Genomic DNA, 20,858 nt, shown 5'->3' with positions numbered 1-20,858 from the left:
CTTATCACAAGCTGTCCACTGAAAGACCCAAGAGCCAGTTAAAGGACTACGGGAGGACATTTCATTGACAGATGTATACCTTGCACTGTTCTGATTTTAAAAGTTGTAAAACATGACTTGTACACATATATATGTTTATATATGTTGTTTTAGTGTGTGTTTGTTTCCGTGCCTACATGTATGTATTTTTGTTTCTGCCTCTTTTACATGTGTGCATGTGTGTGTGTAATTTTCTGTGTCTGAGCAGAGGATAGGATTGGAGGGTTGGAGAAGTGTAATTTGTGTGTCAGCATACAGATCTCTAAGTCATATTATTAGGGTAATTTCTCTTTTCTTCCCCCCCTTCTTTCCCTCCTATTTATTTCTTCTGCTTCTATGTGGTCTCTACATTTTCTTTTGGACATTAAATGTGCTTTAGAGAAAACAAGCAAATAGCAAACAGACACACCAGTTGTGGAAGGACTGAGGTACATCCAGAGGGGATTCAGAAAGTGGGACTTATTCCAGCTGAGATGGGGGAAGGCTGCTTGGGGAGTGACATCCCAGCCAAGACCCGCTGGAGGATAAGAAGAAGATGGCTGGGAAGAGGAGGGGAAGGAGGAGAGGGGAGTCCAGGCAGAGGGAATGGACGGGATGACGGCCCTAAGGCGGAAATTAGCTGGAAGTGTTGAGGAGGTGCAAGGCCAGTGAGCCTGGCTGGAGGGTAGACAGTGAGGGGGAAAGTGGCACGAAATGAAACTAGCTCACTCCATCCATCCATCCATCCAACCATCCATCCATGCATACATGCATCCAACCATCCATCCATCCATCCATCCCATACACATTTACAGAACACTTATTACACACCAAGCATAGTTCTAGGTGTTGTGTACGGTGAAGAACCAAGCAATCACAGCCCCTTCTCTTTCATCATATTGAGGGAGACAGGCTTGTGACTGCGGTGTGCGTACATGAGTAATAAGTGCTGCTGAGAAAAATAAAGTAGAATGTAGGGGAAGAGGAGGGTACTCTTTTAGCAATGGTGGTCTGGGAGGGCTTCTCTAGGGAGAGGATACTTGAGCAAAGACTTCAAGGAGGGAAGAGAGAGCTGCTGTCGATATCTGGGTGAGAGCCTCCTGGCTAGAAGAAGCAACAAGTGCAAAGGTCCTGGGGAGGGAGCAGTCATCGTGCATTTCAGAAATAGCAGGAAGGTCAGTGTGACTGGAGCCAGGAGAAGGCATGGAAGGCGGGCTGGGGAGAGTGGTGAGGATGGATAGGAAAGGGGTGGGGTCATTGTAAGATTTGTTTCCAAGAATGATGGGAAGCCCCCAGGTGTGGGGGTTCTGAGGCAGAGGTGTGAGGGGGTATGATTCTTGATATGAGTCTCACCTTCAGCAGCCCATCCAGGTTATCGGCTGTGGCTCTTGGAGGGGCCACCAGCGAGTAATCGACCCCAGCCACTTTGTCTAGTTTGGTTGTCACTAGAGGGAAAGAAGATGGACCATGAGCTGGCTCCCCGTGGCAGCATCTCTGGAGCCTGGGATGCAGAGTCAGCATCGCCTACAGGTAAATACAGACCTGCCGTGCTAACCCCATTCCCGCTGCCTCCAAGGAGCCCTCCTCCCTAAGCTCCCTTTAAAGGACAATGAGCCCACAGCCCACATTCACAGAAACATCAACTCCCTCCCTTCTTCCAACAGCCCTGAGACATGGCTAAAGCAGAGTCAAGGAGCAGGATGACTTGGGCTTAAACTGAACTCTGTGTGACCTTGGACAAGTCCTTTCGTTTCCTCTGAGCCACTTGTCTTCATTTGCAGGGTGGGGTACTACTGACGACTTTGCAGATGCCCTCTACATGGTAGGGGCTAAAGCCAGCCGGGGTCATTACTGCAGCAATAACATCCCAGGCTGAGCCAAACTGGCTTCAAGTCGGAATGGTTTCTCTGTTTCCAGCATTAATCAATGAGGATGAAATGAATATTGGTTTCTCCTTTAGCCCTTCTTTCCCATGTTAGAGGGAATAAACTGAGAAAACGTAATGAGTCCTGGATGGCAAAGCTTGTGAGTGACAAGGCTGGGACTCAAACCAAGATCTTTTTCCTGCACGGTGAGGCTAAACCCTGGACCCTGCAACTGCATTGAACACACCCAGGATGGGCTCTGCACCTGTAGGGGCTGGGGCAGTGCCCGGAAGAAGGAAATGTATCTGAAACGGACAAGTACCACGTGTTGGCCACACTAGGCTCTGTGGGGAGGCAGCCCTGGTAGAAGTTTGGGGCACAAGCTCTGGAGTAGGAAAACCTGAATTTGGATCATATTTCTGCTTCTTACTGGCCCTGTGAATTTGGCAAGTCATGGCTCCTGTTTCCTGGTGTAAATTTGGCAGAAAACAGTGACTTCTGTGTGGCACTGGGAGGCCGAGAGGAAACATTACTGCTGGGTACATGACACATGGTGACACTTGGCCAGATGGGTCTTCCTGCACCTTCTGCAACCCTTCACAGTCTACTGAGCACTTGGGGAAAGAGAAGATTGTGTCCATTTTAAAGATATGGAAACTGAGTCCTTGAGAGGGGAAGTGACCAGCCTCAGATCTCAGATCAGCTATGTATCTCTGGCTTCAGGGGGCTGTGGGTATTTGTTGTTTGGCCCTTGTAGGGTTTCTCTTCCATTTAACTTCCAGACCTGCTACAAGGACCTGGTCCCAAGGGATCTGATGCTAATTACCATTTGAAAATAACCAGCTCTACTCATTCCCACCCAAGGCCAGGCCTGCCTAGGAAACTTGCTGGCTCCATCACACCTCTCTATCTCCCTTCTACCCCAACTTTCCCTCCCCCTTCTACCCCAGGTTCCCCCTCCCCTTTTATCCCAGCCTTCTTAGCTCCGCCTAGCTCTTACCTGGCAGTGTCTCGAAATAAGGCTGCAGCTTGGAGGACACAGTACCAGTCACCACCTCGCAGATCTTGGGAGAATAAAAGAAAAGATCAGGGAAGGCTTCCTGTAGTGGACAATGTCCTTTGGGAATAATTATGTGGACAGGTTTTGCTTGTCTTGAATGTTTCCTCAAAAATCATGTAGCTACTCAAGCTTCCCTTTTCACTTTGGCCACCAGGAAGCTTAGAGTCCAACATATAGCTTGGAAATAGTAGCTGTATATGACTGTATGGGGGCTTCCCAGGTGGTGCTAGTAACATAGAACACGCCTACCAATGCAGGAGATGCAAGAGACATGGGTTCTATCCCTGGGTCAGGAAGGTCTCCTGGAGAAGGAAATAGCAACCTGCTCCAATATTCTTGCCTGGAAAATCCCATGGACTGAGGAGCCTGGTGGGCTAAAGTCCATGGGGTCGCAAAGAGTCAGACATGACTGAGCAACTGAGCACACATATGACTGTATGAGATGCATATCTACATTTTATTTCCTGCTCAGACTCTAAAACCCATTTTATAATCTACTCTGCTATGCATTTTGACCACAATGCATGGATATTTTTTTCTTTTAATATTTGACAGAGTGCCTTCAGATGGATGGTTGATATCTCCTTACCCATATTGTCAGTGCCTTTGACTGGAAGACCAAGGTCTCCCATCTGGAAGACAGCACAAGCCTCCTTAGTTTTCCCAAGACTCCTGCCCCTGCTCTTGGCCCCTCCAGCCATTCTCACAGCAGCCAGAGAAATTGTTCTAAAGCACAGATCTGGCCAGGTCATCCCCCTGCCTAAAACCTTCAATGGCTCCCCACTGACCTCTGGAGAAAACCCAAGCTCACTTGGCTTGGAAGACAGGCTCTGGTGTTCCCTGGAAGCTGATGGTATATTAATGGGAAGCTAGCCCAAGGAACCACCCCTTTTCTCAGCTGAAGAAGTTGTCTTGTAGGAGAAGAGGGTTAGAGTGAAGGCAGGGTTGGGGGGACACACTGGTCTGTGTCTGTCCTTCATACCAGTTCCAGCCTCAGGACATAGCTTGGCTACACTCTAGTCTAGCAGCTTCATCAGCTGCACGTTTTCTGGGTGGGGCTCACCACCAAGGTGGAGAAGGCAATGGGAACCCACTCCAGTACTCTTGCCTGGAAAATCCCATGGACGGAGGAGCCTGGTAGGCTGCAGTCCATGGGGTCAGGAAGAGTCGGACACGACTGAGCGACTTCACTTTCACTGTTCACTTTAATGCACTGGAGAAGGAAATGGCAACCCACTCCAGTGTTCTTGCCTGGAGAGTCCCAGGGAAGGGGGAGCCTGGTGGGCTGCCGTCTATGGGGTCGCACAGAGTCGGTCACGACTGAAGTGACTTAGCAGCAGCAGCAGCACCACCACCAAGGGGGTTCTGGGGTGGGGGATGGGGAAGGAGGCCGGAGGGCTAAGAGAGCTCGCCAGGAGAGAACATAGTTTCCCTGCAGGGAGGGACGACGTGGGGGAGGGCAGGGGTGGCTCAAGCGTCGGGGCATTTGCTGAGGGTGCGTGACATGAACCTTAGTCTCTTGCTAGATTCCCAGGAAAATTGACCTGACATATTGTAGAGCTGGATTGTGCTCCCTAAGGGCTGGAGGGGCCTGCTGAAGAGTTCTGGGTGAGAGCGAAGTGTCCAGCGATGCCTCAGGTTTGTGGACACCGCGGGCCCCACCCACTGACGGGGGCGGGCTGAGACTCGGAGCCCCTCCTACCTTGCTGGTCATGGCGTTTTGGAGCGAAGACTCGATTCTTTTGTGGAAGAGTTGGATCAGCCACCTGGATTGACATGTGGGGACAGGCGTGAGGCTTTCCAGGTACTTCCCAGGCTGTGCTCAGAAGGCTGCCTCGTCTGGGAAGCCTTCATCGCTCTTCCGAACAGGCCTAACCGCCCTTATCCCTGGGCTCCGAATCTGTACACCCCCATCAGGCCGTTCTTCTCCTGTATTCAGTGCCTGGTCATGAGGTTATTTCTTCCACAGGTGCACAGCGGGAACCCTGCCCCATCTCAGCCTCATTCCTCGTCACTCCCTCTCTCTGTCCTCCAGCCCCACAGCTCTGCCATGTCCTCCTGTGTCCTCTGCTTCCTCCCACCACAGGACCTTTGCACATGCTGTTCACTCTGCTTAAAACACCCACTGTCCCCAATCTAATTAACTCCTACTTCTTTTCATTTCAATTCAAATATCATTTCATCAAAGAACTGGGCAACCCCCAGACTAGGTCAGAACCGTCTGTTCTATGTGTTCACCACACTTTGTACCTCTTTTTCCTACTTCTAATATCCTTTTGTAATTCTTTGTGAGCCATCCATTAATGCAATGATTTGATTAATGTCTATCTTCCCCACAGGCTGAAGCTTCAAGAGAACAGGGGCGGTAAAGCTAAGAATCTGGGGGCTGAGAGTCCTGGATTGAATCCCTTCTCAATTCTCATTAGGTATGAAAACTCAGGCTACTTCCTATTCTTTCTGTGCCTTGATCTTCTCCTCTGAAAGTGGGGTAATAATAGACTAACCTCGTAGAGTCTTTGTGTGGACAGAATGGGATAAGGCTCATGTCTGAACAGTGTTCGGCATCTATCAAGCCTCCAGTCACTGTCAGCAAGGCCAGATTTTTAGTGACCACTGCTCTTTCTTGAACACAATGAACAAGCCTCATGCACAGAAGTTTCTTAGTTGATATTTGTTGGTTGGATGGAGGAATGAATGCCTATAGGCTTGTGATAAGGATTGTATAACTTGGTGCACTTAAAGTGTTTAGTGCAGAGTCTGCAGCATAATTGCTCAGTAAAAGTTTGCTGAATGAATACTGAATGAGAAGGGACCCTTCAAGGCAGGGAGGGTGTGTTCCATCTGTGAACCTTTGTCCCCTCCTTACATCTGAGGCCTTTGGACAAGGCTGGCATGGAAGTGGCATTTGGGATATGCTGTCTGAATACAAGAATGATTAGGATAATCCTGTCCCTCCTCCCAGGACTTCCCAGGTGGCTCAGTGGTAAAGAAGCCACCTGCAATGCAGGAGATGTGGGTTCAATCCCTGAGTCGGGAAGATCCCCTGGAGGAGGAAATGGCAACCCACTCCAGTATTCTTGCCTGGAGAATCCCATGAACAGAGGAGCCTGGTGGGCTACAGTCCATGGGGTCGCAAAGAGTCGGACACGACTGAGTGCGCACGCATGCACATTCATCCCTCCTCCCATCCACAGCCCCAGGAGGTCATACCCCAGACTGCTGCCAGAGATGCGTATGCGGACGGTGTTGATGTGACTGCTGCAGCTGGAGCAGGTGACTGTGGAGTGGCCCGAGTCATGGTCATAGCCCAGCTTCAGACCCGCCAAAATAGAGATGCCTTCCACACTCAGGTCAAACTTGCCGCTGAGTTTGCTGAAGGGAAACACAAACATGAGGCTTGGAGCAAGCATTTTCTCCCCTCTGCCATCAAACTTCACACCAATGCTGGAAGGTAGGTTTTGCTGTTATCCCCACTCAGGATGAAGAGATGGAGTTCAGAGAGGGAAGGCCGCTTGCCCAATGTCACACAGCAGCTGAGTAAAAGAACCAGAATTCCAACTCGAAGTTTGAAGCCATGTCTGCCTGGCAGAGCCCTCCTCTGATCCACTGCCTCAGCCTCTGCCTGTGCTGTGTGGCACTGGGAATGTTTCTCAACCTCTCTGGGCTTCAGGTTCCTTACTCAGACCTTGGACCACCAGTGGAACACTAGTTTTGCCACTAGAAAGCTGAGTTTTGGGGAGGGACGTGTCTTTAATTAATTGATGACTTCGTTCATTAAATGGGGTTAATAACTACTCCCTCCTGAAATGAGTTTGGGATAAGACAGTGGATGTGAATGCAATTTGTCAACTCTTCTATAATGTGAGGAAGTATTGCTATTTATTTGTTTATGATCTGTAAGTGAAATGATAGATGTGAAAGAGCTCACATGAAAAATTAAGCAATTCCCTCTGCTGTATAACACAGGGAACCCTGCTCAATGTTATGTGGTAGCCTGGAATGGGAGGGGAGTTTGGGGGAGAATGGATACATGTATATGTATGACTGAGTCCCTTTGCTGCCCACCTGAAACTACAACAGAATTGTTAATATAAAATAAAAAGCTAAAAAAAAAAAAGAAAAAGAAAAATTAAGCAGTGCTTATTGTGGGGAACAACACATCAGCAGTCCTTATAACGAAGGGCAGACCTACGCCTCTGTCCTCATCAAAGTGTCTGTTTTCTCCCTGGATTCCGCACAAAGGAGAAGTTGCTAAAATGACAGGTCATCTGAGTCACTATCACTTCTGCACAGTGACTGCAGTGAGAGCCCAGTATTTAGATTCACAGTTGTAGTTGGGATGATTTGCCCCAATTTTCAGCCTCCCTGCATCCATACCCTCTCCATTGCCCATCTTGGGAGGATACGTGTGTATTTCCATGTTCTTGACTTTGGACGTGGCCACGTGACTTATTTTGGCCAGTGGTATATGAGTAGAAGTGACTATGGGCCAGTTCAGAATCTAGGACTTAATATGCCTCTGGTACCCTTTTTGCACCTCTGCTGTCCTAAGAATATGCTCTCTGTAGCCCATTCATTGGTCCAGGGAGGAGGAGGAGATATATGTTGAACAGGGCCACCCCTAGCTGAGGCCAACCTATGGCAGGGAACTCCAGCAAAAAAAATAGATACATAAGTGGAGATATATGACTTGCTTTGGGTCACTGAGTTTGGGACAGTTTGTTACACAGCAGTTGCTAACTGATAAAGGGGTAAAGTAAAGGTCCTACTTAGCCTTCTATCCTAAGCCATGTGTACCAACTCAGCCTTAATGGTGTTCTGTATTGAGATGTGGGAACACGTTCAGCTACTAACCAAGAGTTATGTTAAAACTTCTTTTGTGAATAATTTTCCCAGTAGCTCTGAGGGGGCAGATGGTATTCGGCCAGGCAAAAATTGGGCATGCTTGAGATCTTGGCTCTCCTCTCTTCCAAGTATCACCAAGAGCTTACCCACACACTCAACAAACAACAAGCTTGGAAACGCACATGAAGTTCTTTCGTGCCTTCCACTTTCCTCTGATGTTGATACTGGCATCTCTGATAGCGAGATCAAGGCCCTCACCCGGCGACGGTCTTATCTGGGAATTGGGAAGACTGAATCCTTGAATAACCATGCTGCAAGGAAGAAATGATCAGTTAGTCTCCTCGGGATCCCCACAAGGACTCAGTCAATGGTCCTTTGGACTCATTCGCCTCCAGCCCGGTCCATTACCACATCCATTTTAGGAGAGCCCGAAAGTTATGATGAGAGCAGCCTTGGGAACTCTGTGGCGAGGCTTTGAAGTCAGACAAATCTGCATTTGAATCCTGCTCTTTGATTTACTTTTGTGTGATCCTGGGCGCATTGCTTAATCATCCTGAGTCTCAGTTTCCTCACTTGTAAAACGGGCACAATAACCTCTCTCTTGCAGGGTGTGTGATGATCAGCGAAGATAACAAATGTAATTCCATTGACTACACGTTCTGTAAGGGGTGGAATGTGTCTGTCTTTTTTTCACTATTGTAGAATAGCAAAGCCTGCTGAATCAGACACATAGTAGGTACTCAAATATCTGCTGCTAAGTGAGTGCACAAAATTCTTTAGAAGATATTTATGGGTTTTCTCCCCAGCACCCACATCCCTGTCTTGTTGATAACAGAACTGCCATTTTTACTTTGGAGGAACTTGTCCCCACAACTAGCCCATGTTGCTCTAGAGAAAGTTGACTTCACAGGCCATCTTCAGAGAGTGGAGCTTGAGACTTCAGTACAAGCTCATTCATGTTTTCTATTCCCTGGCCACAGTGATTGGTCCAGGAGTATGTATATAACCTAAAACGGATCCATCAGAGTGAATCTTGGGAGTTTTGTTTGAGTGGTAGGAAGACCGTGCCTTCCTCCTACAGGGCTGGGAGTGCTGAGAAGATGCTGATGGTCTCTTTGCAGGGACATCCTACCTGTCAGGTCAGAGAATTAGCCCTTTCAGAGAGAAGCGATACTGAGAGATGGCAAGAGAGAAACAGGGTCCAGTGATATTTGAGCTTTCCTCAAGCTGAACCAGAGGCCAAACGATTCCAGGGACATCTCAGTCCTCTGAGCCCCTACATTCTGGTTAAGGTCATTTCTGATTAGGTTTTCTGTCATAGAAACCTCCTCCGCCCCTAATCCCAGTTGACATATGGGCTTGGCACAGAGTTTGGGAATTCATGACATCCCCTCTGGAGTCATGGTGAGTGCCTGAAAGACCGTTTGGGTGGTTTCCTCCACACGCAGCTTGGGGACTGTATCCCCTCTGCTGCGGCTGCTGCTGCTAAGTTGCTTCAGTCGTGTCCGACTCTGTGCGACCCCATAGACGGCAGCCCACCAGGCTCCCCCATCCCTGGGATTCTCCAGGCAAGAACACTGGAGTGGGTTGCCATTTCCTTCTCCAATGCATGAAAGTGAAAAGTGAAAGTGAAGTCGCTCAGTCGTGTCTGACTCTTCGCGACCCCGTGGACGGTGGCCTACAAGGCTCCTCCGTCCACGGGATTTTCCAGGCAAGAGTACTGGAGTGGGTTGCCATTGCCTTCTCTGTTGTATCCCCTTGGAATGATGTAAACACTAGCTTTGGGATCCTCTAAGCTCTCTGAGTTTAGGAGTTTGTGGCTCAATGAGTCTAGGTCTTGTTGGCCCCAACACACGACAGTCCTGAACACGGAGGACTGAGCTGGCAGGGCTTACCTGGAGAAGTAGTATTGCCCTTTCCCAAGGTATTTTATCTTAAAGCTTCCTGAAAAAGTGGGAATTGTGATCTTCTCCAACTCCTTCTGCAGAGTAACCACTCCCTGCTGGCAGGCTGAGGAGAGAGAGGAGGCTGAGGTCAGAGGCATGTAGCTGGTTCATAGCAGAGATGGTGGGCTTGGAAAGGTCTATAGCAGGGCTCAGTCAAGGGCTGTTGTCAACACCCCGATAGTAAACATTTCCTGCTTTGTAAATCTTACTGTCTCCGTCACAACCACTCAGCTCGGATGTTATTGTATAAAAGCAGCTGTAGACAGTAAGTCAATGAATAGGTATGGCTTTGTTACAATAAAACTTTACTGAGAGAAATTGAAATTTGAATTTCACATCAGTGTCACTAGTGGTAAAGAACCCACCTGCCAATGCAAGAGACATGAGAGACATGGATTCGATCCCTGGGTCAGGAAGATCCCCTGGAAGAGGGCATGGCTACCCACCCCAGTGTTCTTGCCTGGAGAATCCCATGGACAAGGACCCTGGCCAGCTAAAGTCCATGGGGTCGCAAAGAGTCGGACACTGAAGACTGAAGTGACTTAGCATACATAGCACGCACATCATTTTCACACGGCCTGAGATAGGATTCTCCTTTTGATTTTTTCCAGCCATATAAAAATGTAAAAGCCATGCTTAGTCCCTGGGCCATACAAAAACATGGTGACCCAGATTTGCCTTACAGGCTCTTGTTTGCCAGCACTTAGTTTGAAATATCACCCACTCCGAACACCCAGTCATGCATCCTATGGGTGTTTATTGAACATCTGCTCTGTACTCTGCCCTCAGAGATACTGCGTCTCTCTGGGTTTTGGACTCTCTTGCCACAGGATCTTTGCATGCACTTTTCCCACTGCCTAGGAAACCTTGTCCTCTCGTCTTCACCTGGTCATCATTTCTTCTAGGAACTTTCTCTGGTTCATCAGAAGAGTGCGATCCTGCTTGTTATCATTCTCATGATGGCATGGGCATCTCTTTTGGAGCTTGCATTACCTTTTGTAATTATGCAACTATTCATGTGATTTTTCGATTAATATCTCTCTCCCCTACTAGATGTAAGCCACCCAAGGCCAGGGACAGATGTCACAGACGTCCGCCACATTTACCACAGGGACTAGAACTTAATACCTGATGGATGACTAAATGAATGAATGTCCACAGGGTCAGGAATTCTGCCATCCATTATTATGTGGTTAACAGCATCAGAGAACCAGTTAGATGGCAGACATGTTAAATGAGAAGAGTAAGCAGTAAAATGATGGATCCCAGGATTTGCGTTTTTCTAAGAGCCAGTTAAGCATAGTAATAATAACAATAGTAATAATAATAGTAACGACAGCAACAACATTTATCAGGTTCTTACTCTGCTCCTGGCACAATTCTCGGCCCCAAACATGTATTACGTTACATACGTGTAACTGAACATATATGAATCTGAACAATCCTGGGTAGTAGGTCTGGTTGAAAACAATTGAATTGGAACCCGGGTCTCCCACATTGCAGGAAGTCTTTCCCAACTGAGCCACCAGGGAAGAAGCCCAGTGGGTCTTGCTACACCCCCCAAATCACAGACGAGGAAACAGAAAGGTGACCACACAGTTGACAGGCGAGGGAGGCAGCCTCTGAATTCAGGCCTTCTGTTCCCAGAGCCCGTGCCCTGGGACAGGCCTTCTGGGGGTCCAAAAGAAAACCAAGCATAGACTGGCACTGCCCAGAGAGAAATGAAAATGTGGGATGGCCACCACCTGTGGATCTGCAGGGGCCGGGTCTCCAAGGGTCTCTGACGCCAGGCCCAGGACACCTTCTGAATTTGGGCACTTGGGAGCCGCTGAACAGTGTCAGTAATGAGGGTTCTGAACCGACATGCTGCACTTCAGGACACTCGCTGATGGCTGCATGGGGTGGGAGTAGGAGGGACGGAGGCTGCTCTGACAGAAGTGAAGACTTCTGGGCTTCAAGGCTGAGCCCAAGTCTCTGCTCCCGGGAAGTGACCAGGTCTGGGCACAGAGCAGGGGCATAATCCTTTTTCCTAGCTCATGGGGAGCCTCCTGTCTCCATCCCTGGGATTCACAGGTGTCCTGCCTGGGCTGGGGTAGGAGTTCAGGGATGGAATACCAGGTCTCCTTGGTCCTATCCAGGGCTTCCCTGATTGCTCAATTGGTAAAGAATCCACCTGCAATACAGGAGGCCCTGATTTGATTCCTGGGTCAGGAGGATTCTCTGGAGAAGGGATAGGCTACCCACTGCAGTATTCTTGGGCTTCCCTTGTGGCTCAGTTGGTAAAGATTCCACCTGTAATGCAGGAGTCCTGGGTTCGATCCCTGGGTTGGGAAGATCCCCTGGAGAAGGGAAAGGCTTCCCATTCCAGCATTCTGGCCTAGAGAATTCCATATACTGTATAGTCCATGGGGCTGTAAAGAGTTGGACACGACTGAGCGACTTTCATTTCACTTCACTTCTGTCCTGTCCTGATTCCCCCGGGGGTCCACCGCCCCTGAGAGCCTGCCTTCTCCTCCGTCTGGTGTCTCTGGCACCAGCTGTCACCCACTGTTTTGCAGGTCATCTCTCTGCCACCGAGAGGCAGCATTGAGCAGCCCCACGCCGATACTTCTACACAGACCAGAGCTCAGATCCAGGTCACCCCCTCCCCTCTCCCTCCTCCAGTCTGTCTGCTCATCTGTAAAGGTCACTAGTAACACTGTGTGCTTTTAGCATCTTGCCTGGCACTGATCTGAGCAGGTCAGGAGGCTGCTTCATAACATTCTCTGCTGTGTTTGGGCCTGAGGGAGTGGCCGGGGGGCATCCTCTCTGTGGCACCCAGCTAGCTGCTGTGCAGAGTGTGGCTGCCAAGCACCACTGCTCCTCACGGAGCCTGAGCTCTGCCCACGCTGAAGACTGAGCCAGGGGCCGCCAGACCAGTATCAGGGCTGAGAACCAGCTAGGAAGTGAAGGGCCCAAGCCCAAATCGGGTATTGGGTAGAGGGAGGGGGACCATGAGGGGCCTGAGCACTGGACTCAGAGTCCTCCAGACTAGGGGTCCATCCCCCCCTGCTGCGGCTTCCCAGCTCTGTGACCTTGGGTAATTCACCCTGGCCCAGCTTTTTGCTCTGTAAGACGGGGTGAGAGGGCCGCCTTGAAGGAGCAGTGAGCAGGCCATACCCTGGGTTCAGAGGGCTGCACACAGCCGGTGCTCAGTCAGTGATGGGAGAGAAGGAAAGGAAGGCATCCAGTTACCGTAGTCCAGGCCCTTCTGGGTGACCCTGGCCACGATGCCGGGGTTGGTAGTCGTTGTCACAGCCGTGCCCAGGGCGGCCAGCACCACCAGGGTCGCCCACCTCCGCGCGCTGTCAGGGCCCCTGGCCATGTCCTCGTCCTGCAGAGCTGCCAAAACCTCGAGGTCTTGGAGGGGAACCAGGGACCTATAAAGGAGGCAGCTGTGGAAATGCACGTCAGGAGAACAGAGAAAGGAGGAAGGAACATGAGCAGGGGCGGAAGAGGGGGTGGACGGCTGCCTGCCTGCGGTGCCCCACCGTGTGGTTGGGGCCACAGCCCCAGAACAGCCAGAAGTGGAGCCTGGGAGCCCTGTGTGTGTGTGTATGTGGTGTGGTATGTTGTATGTATGTGCGATGTGTGTATGTGTGTGTGGTGTGTGTGTATGTATGTTTGGGGGTGTGTGGTATGGTGTATGTGTACGTATTGTGGTGTCTGTATGTATATGTGTGTATGCATGTGTGATGTGTGTATGGTGTGGTGTATGTGTATGTATGTGTGGTCTGCGGTTGTGTTTGTTGTGTGTGTGTGTATGTGATGTGGTGTATTGTGTGTGTGATGTGCGTATGCATATGTGGTGTGTTTGTGTGTGTGTGATGTGCGTATGCATGTGTGGTGTGTGTGTATGTATGTGTGGTGTGTGTGTGGTGTGGTGTATGTATATGCATGTGTGGTGTGTTTGTGTGTGTGTGATGTGCGTATGCATGTGTGGTGTGTGTGTATGTATGTGTGGTGTGTGTGTGGTGTGGTGTATGTATATGCATGTGTGGTGTGTTTGTGTGTGTGTGATGTGCGTATGCATGTGTGGTGTGTGTGTATGTATGTGTGGTGTGTGTGTGGTGTGGTGTATGTATATGTATGTGTGGTGTGTGACTGTGTGTGATGTGGTGTGTGTATGTATATGTGGTGTGTGTGTGTGGTGTGTGTAAGTTGAGACTTCTGGCTCTGAGTGTCATTCCCCTCCCCTTCCCCACTCCCTGAACCCTCCACCCAAATCCCTCCATCCAAGGACTTCTTGGAAGCTGGGTGATAGGTGTATCAGAGTTGATTATACTTTTTGTCTTCTTTTTTTATGCTCTACTGAGGTATAACTGGCAAAATTGTACACAATTGCTCCTTGAACAACACAGGTTTGAACTGTGCAGGTGCATTTGTATATGGATTTCCTTCAATAAATACACACTGCCGTTCTACACCACCTGTAGTTGGTTGAATCCTTGATGTGGAACCTCGGCTATGATGGAACTGCGTATATGGAGGTCTGACTCTAAGTTATACTCAAATTTTCAACTGCTTGGGATGTGGGAGTCAGCACTCCTAGCCCTTGCATTGTTTAAGGGTCAAATGTGCATTTAAAGTGTACAATGAAAAAAAAAATAAAGTGTACAATGTGATAATTCAATATATATATACATTGTGAAGTGATTGCCACAGCCAAACTAATTAACTTATCTCTCTCTTTACATGGTTATCATTTGGGGTGTGTAGTGGGAATGAAGATTTACTCTCCTAGCAAATTCCAAAGTGTATAGTATTCTTAACTGTAGTTATCATGCTGTGCATTAGATCCCAAGAACTTACTCATTTTATAACTGAGAATTATATTTTTCTTTCTACTTTTGATTTCCTTGGTGTTTTCCACAGTAAAACCTTTAAGGAAACAGAGCCTGAAGCATTTTCTTGTCCTGAGAGGTAATAGTGATAATAATTAAATGCTTGAATTTTGAGTCTGGTATTTTAACTGATTTTAAAGCTTAGCTTTGCCACTCTGTGGTGGCTTGACCTTGGTCAAGCCCCTTAAACTCTCTGAACCTCAATTTCCTCTTTGTAAAGTGAGGATAACCAGAGTACACTCCCCACCTCAGGTTATTGTGAAGACATAAAGGGCTTTAAATCATGTAAAGCACTTAACACAATACCCCATGCTCACAAATGGTAGCTATTACTGTCACTCTGACTTTCAAAGCAATCCTTGTTCATGGGCCAAAATTTGAGAAAGAACCAAAAAAAATATAAATAAAAATGATATGCAATCCCCAGTTCCAGAGAGGACAAGCAGAAGTGTATTTTAGAGTATTTCTCTCCTCGCTCCCCACTTTTGGTAAGCATAGATCAAGTGTGTCTTTCCACACTTACGTAATCAACGCCAGTTTTGTGAAGTTCCCTTTTTTCATAAACGGTATGTGCGGTTCTCTGTATTTCATTGCTTCCTACCCTACAGTTTTCTTCACCAGGCTTTTGTTCTTATACCTTTTCCCCTTTCCTTTGACAGATGTGAAACCTGAGGCTTCGAGAGGGGAAGTGTTCTTTCCACAGTCACGCAGCCAGGCTGCTAGCAGAGCTCAGATTCAAACGCAGACGCATCCCACACCAACCTGAGTCCTTTAGCCTCTTGGGAGCTGGGGGGGGGGGCGGGCTGGCATCAGCACACACACTCCCCACCCTCCCTCCAACTTTCCAGACGGAATTCTGTCTGCTAGGCCCCTGCCCCTCCCTTTGCAGCAGCCTCGGGCCCAGTGTGGGTGGGAACCCCACAGGGCAGCGGGCGCCGTCTCCATGGTAATGAGAGGAGGGGCGGGGCTGCAGAGAGGGAGGCCAGCTTCTCTCCTGCTGGGTCCTCATCAGCCCCCTGATGCCCTGTCTCCCCGACTCTGATTTGATGAAAATCTAATGAAGCCCATTGAGCCTGGAGGATATGAGACCTTCTGAATTTTTTTTTCTTTCTTCTCTTTCCACTGTTTCTGAAAGGATCTCCCTTCTGCCGCCACCCACCACAACAAGAATCCTTCTGGCTTGCTGTAGAATGAAAACAGTGGCTCTGGACAGAGCATTTACTATGACACTTTACATATATTGTCTCCAAGCCTTTAAATAACCAGTGAAAAGTGAAGAAATTGTTAGTCGCTCAGTTGTGTCCCGTGGATAGTAGCCTGCCAGGCTCTTCTGTCCATGGGATTTCTCAGCCAAGAACACTGGAGTGGGTTGCCATTCCCTTCTCCAGGGGATCTTCCCAACCCAGGGATCAAACCTGAGTCTCCTGCATTGCAGGTGGATTCTTTACCGTCTGAGCTACCAGGGAAGCCCCAAATAACCTGTGAGAGAGGAATCATTATCTCCATTTTGAAGATAAGGAAACTGAGTCACAAGGCAATTATGTCCCTGTCAAGATCACAGTGCCTTTCATGGAGAAAGATATTCTCCTCTCTTCTTGGGGTAGTTTCTAAGAGAACTTGTCACCCTGGGTCTTCACCCGAGCTCTGCCTTCCTGGGCCCTCAGACTCCCATGTCTGTATCCATACAAGGAAGACATATGCCAGAACACATAGATTGATGACTTGTCAGAAAATTAGTTTTTTGAAAAGTTATCTTACACAATTTTGAATACCTGCAGCTCTAACTGCCCCCAAATTCCTGAGTCCCCTGGGTCCAGGCAGATGTTGCCTCTGTGAAGATATCAGACAGGAAGTGGGTATTAGGAGGAAACTCACAGAATGATAACTTAAACTGCCACAACGTAAGAATCTTAAAACCAACTGGCTAGTTTCATCAGCCCCACTGGCTTCTGATGCTTGTGCTCAGTCAAATCCGGCTGAGTCCATCAGCAAACCTCTGATCTCCTTTTCGGTTCTGCCCCTGGCCACGGAGGGGCCCCACTGCTTCAGACCTGACTCTTTACTGGTGTGAGTGACAGTGTCTTCAACCCAAGCAACAGAAATCCCCAGCTCACATTGGCTTCAACAGTCAACCCATGTCTCAGAGATGAAGTCCAGAGAGAGAGCAGGCTTGAGGATCTGATTAATTCAACAGCTAACAAGATTTCTCTGGTCATCCAGTGATTAAGACTCTTGCGCTTTCACTGCAGGGGCTGTGATTTGATCCCTGGTTGGGGCACCTTTATGATCCCACAGGCTGTTTGGCCAGGAAAAAAACCCCCACCAAATTTGCAGCAAAAACGTGAATTAAAAAAATTCAATAATTAACAGGCATTTACCTTCTCTCCACACCTGTCTGCTCTGCCACCGTAGTATCTCAGATTTACCCTCACACTGGCTTCTTTCATGGTTGTGCGAAATAAAATTCATATTTTATGGCAAGACAAGAAAAATTTAAACATAAAAAATTTATTTCTGTCCTTTGGCTTCCTCTCTCCCTTCTACTGTGCATTGTGTATCTGCATTAAGCATTGACCGAATCTTCGCTGTTGGCAGAAATAACCAGCTCAGCCCTAGAGAGAAACATTCTCCCAGCATCAAGAAGACAACTCCTTAAAGGTAACATTCCTTCTTGATCTTGTAAAGGAATCACGTAGCCCATCACCTTGTACTTGCATATCTGGATTGTGTAAAATGTCAGTGATTCATCATCTAATGTACAGTCCTCTGTCTCAAAAAACTTATGTAACTGTGTTTTGACTTCTAATGGTAGAACAGCCCTCAGAGCTTTCTGAGATGCTGTTCCTGTTTTTGTTTGAGTTTGAAACAATACAAGTTTTATTCAGTGGCCAAAGAATGGAGAAGGGGGAACTAAGTTCACAGATTAATTTCTCATATTCCTGGGTTATAATCCTCAGTTTGGCTCAAATAAAAACTTTCATTTCTTTCTTAGATTGACTGATTAATTTTTCATTGACAGTTGCAAAATGACTGCAGCAGCTCCAGCCATTACATCTAAACAGGCTTTTTCCAGTGTCTCCTCCTCCTTCTCCTCTTTTTCTTCTTCCTCTTTTTTGGCCTTTTTGTTATTATTGTAAAATCTTTCAAATATAAAGATAAGAACAGACTACCCAAATTTGTAAAATCTTAACATTATGCCATATTTACTTCATATAATTTCTTTTAGCTCCATGAATCGTTAATACATGTACAGCTATGTTTAACCAGGATCACCATAAGAATATAGAATAGTTCTGTCATCCATTCAAACTCTCTCCTGTTGTCTCAACTCAACAACATAGGAAAATACACTACCTCAGCAGAAATTTAGAGGTGGGATGGGTCAAGAGTGGATGATTCATGGGCTGGTTCTTTCTGCCTTTCTAGTCCATGCTCCTTAGGATGTTGATTTTTTTCCAAAAGAAAGTGCATTTGGCTTGGAGCCCTGAGTTTATAGTTCCAGCCAAGTTATTTGCTCTGGTCAAGTTCTTTGACCCTTTTGAAATTTGGGTTCCTCATTTAAATATGGGGAAACAGTGCCCAACATGAGGGTTGTTCTGGGGATTAAATAATAGGCTTGAATCCACTGGCATGGAGAAAGTGCTCAAGAAATAGTCATAATTTAACCATCATGGCCAGCTGGTTGGAAAGTTCCAGAGCCCCCAGGAAAACGCACTAGGGGCACCACGCGCTGAGTGCTCGGTCGTCAGGTCTCTGGGTTTGGGCTGGACATGTGTAGAGGGAGAGGTCTAGTGCTCACGTGGTCTGTGAGCTGCCACCCAGCCAGGCACTGGGGGGAGAAACGTCCCCTTCCCAGCACAGCAAGGCAGTTAGGTGTGTGGGCTGAAACCTTATGGACCTGGGCGCAGATCCCAGCTTGCCACTTACTTGCTTTGTGAGCTTGACTTTGTCACTTAACTTGCTGCACCTGTCTCCTCATTTGTCCCCACACTCCATCCTCGGGGGCAGCTCTTCCTCAGGCCCCACCCAGTGTTACAATGAGGCATCCTTGTGCTCGGTGGAAGTCCGGGAAAGTTCTCCCTCCCCCTCTGCCCCTGATCCTCCAGCTCTTTCCCTTCTGGTCTCACTTCCTCTGGGTGTCTGGCTTCCCGTGTATGTTGTCAGTTATTTACTGACCCTGGATTGGGGGTGCAGGAAGAGGAAGGGGTTCGTGGAGGGTCCCGGGGGGTGAAGGGGAGGGGAGGAATAGGGCCTCATGGAGATCAGGCCTCAGGGTGTATAGTATCTAAAAGGCAATCATAGGACTTCCCTGGTGACCTAGTGGTTAAGAATCCACCTTCCAATGCAGGGGACAGGGGTTTGATACCTGGTCGGGGAACTAAGATCCCATGTGCTGAGGGGCAACTAAAATCTGTGCTCTGCAACTACTGAACCTGAGTGAACTCTCTAGAGTCCGTGCTCCACTCGAGAAAGCCCATGCATCATGAAGAACCAAGACCCAGCGCAGCCAAAGGAAAAAAAAAAGTTATTTTGTACTATGGCGATAACCTCTTGCTGGAGAAGGGCATGGCAACCCACTCCAGTGTTCTTGCCTGGATAATCCCATGGACAGAGGAGCCTGGTGGGCTTCAGTCCATGGGGTCGCAAAGAGTCAGACATGACTGAGCGACTGAACGTCAACAACCTCTTGAGAGGGTGTCTCCCCTACCTTGTTATGCTAACAAAAGTCTCTTCCAGAGCCTTGAGTCTCATAAAAAGGCCCCTTTGGGTACCTTGTCTTAGAGGTGAACGTAGATCTTTCTCATTATTATTACTAGTGTAGTCTTTGAGTAGATCACAAGATCACAAGATATATTCAGTAGTGAGTAAATGAATACAACAAACTAGTGAAGATAATATAAAAGAAGCAGATCCAAAGAGAACAAACTAGTGGTTACCAGTGGGGAGGGAAGAGGGGTAATAGAGGGGCGGGACAGTGGGGGCATAAACTATTGAGTATAAGACAGGTTCAAGGATGCGTTGAACAACATGGGGAATCTAGCCAATATTTTGTCATAGCTGTAAATGGAAAGCAACTGAGAGGGTAACAGGCAGGAAGGCCAGGGGTCTCCAAACAGAGGAAATAGGCTGCAAGTGTCAGACATTTTTTAATCTCTCTTAGGCGGCAGGAAGAAACAACAAGTGTCAGATTTTTTTTCCCCTTCTCTATACAAAATTAAAAGGAGGTTTCTTTTAAAATTCTGTGTTGCCATGACGACGCCTGGCTCCACCTGAACTTAACTTTTCTCAAACCTTGAGATAACTATTGTGTCTTTCTTATGAAAATGTTTGTCTTAATCTATGTTAATGAAGGATGTATTTACCCTAGACTCTTTCTCCAAGTCAGTTCCACTTAAGATGCAGAACCCAGAAGTGAAGTGAAGTGAAGTGAAATTCGTTCAGTCATGTCCGACTCTTTGAGACCCCATGGACTATACAGCCCATGGAATTCTCCAGGCCAGAATACTGAGTGGGTAGCCTTTCCCTTCTCCAGGGGATCTTCCCAACCCAGGGATCCGAACGCAGGTCTCCTGCATTGTAGGCAGATTCTTTACCAGCTGAGCCACAAGGGAAGCCCCAGAACTGATAGTTCAGTTGCTGAGTTGTGTCTGACTATTTCCGACCCCATGGACTGAAGCATGCCAGGTTTCCCTGTCCATCAGCAACTCCCAGAGCTTGCTCAAACTCATATCCATTGAGTTGGTGATGCCATCCAACAATCTCATCCTCTGTCGTCCCCTTCTCCTCCTGCCTTCAATCTTTCCCAGTATCAGGGTCTTTTCCAATGAGTCAGTTCTTTGCATCAGGTGGCCAAAGTATTGGAGTTTCAGCTTCAGCATCAGTCCTTCCAATGAATATTCAGGACTGATTTCCTTTAGGATGGACTGATTGGATCTCCTTGCAGTCCAGGGGACTCTCAAGAGTCTACTCCAACACCACAGTTCAAAAGCATCAATTTTTCAGTGCTCAGCTTTCTTATAGTCCAACTCTCACATCCATACATGACTACTGGAAAAACCATAGCTTTGACTAGATGGACCTTTGTTGTCAAAGTAACGTCTCTGATTTTTATTATGCTGTCTAGGTTGGTCATAGCTTTTCTTCCAATAGCTTTTCTTCCAAGGAGCAAGCATCTTTTAAGTTCATGGCTGCAGGCACCATCTGTAGTGATTTTGCAGCGCCAAAAAATAGTCTCTTGCTA

At 47.9% G+C, this 20,858-nt stretch overlaps 1 protein-coding gene across 2 annotated transcripts in view; it reads right to left on the bottom strand.

Annotated features, from left to right (window-relative positions):
* The window catches only part of BPI (bactericidal permeability increasing protein), a 46,944-nt gene that overhangs the window by 17,038 nt on the left and 9,048 nt on the right, over positions 1–20,858 (bottom strand). The window contains exons 2-8 of one of the 2 annotated variants that reach the window (XM_043479389.1): positions 12,969–13,153; positions 9,684–9,798; positions 7,971–8,099; positions 6,154–6,315; positions 4,646–4,709; positions 2,884–2,947; positions 1,372–1,463 (exon numbers count right to left, since the gene is read on the bottom strand). In XM_043479389.1, the coding sequence (XP_043335324.1) occupies positions 1,372–1,463; positions 2,884–2,947; positions 4,646–4,709; positions 6,154–6,315; positions 7,971–8,099; positions 9,684–9,798; positions 12,969–13,098 (756 nt within the window). In that variant the 5' untranslated portion in view covers positions 13,099–13,153. Of the gene's footprint in view, positions 1–1,371; positions 1,464–2,883; positions 2,948–4,645; positions 4,710–6,153; positions 6,316–7,970; positions 8,100–9,683; positions 9,799–12,968; positions 13,169–20,858 lie in introns of both variants that reach the window. The other variant, XM_043479388.1, reaches the window with a different exon arrangement.

The sequence above is a fragment of the Cervus canadensis genome, chromosome 10, assembly GCF_019320065.1.
Source record: "Cervus canadensis isolate Bull #8, Minnesota chromosome 10, ASM1932006v1, whole genome shotgun sequence".
NCBI classification, from domain to species: domain Eukaryota; kingdom Metazoa; phylum Chordata; class Mammalia; order Artiodactyla; family Cervidae; genus Cervus; species Cervus canadensis.
This window is presented reverse-complemented; position numbering and strand designations above follow the sequence as displayed.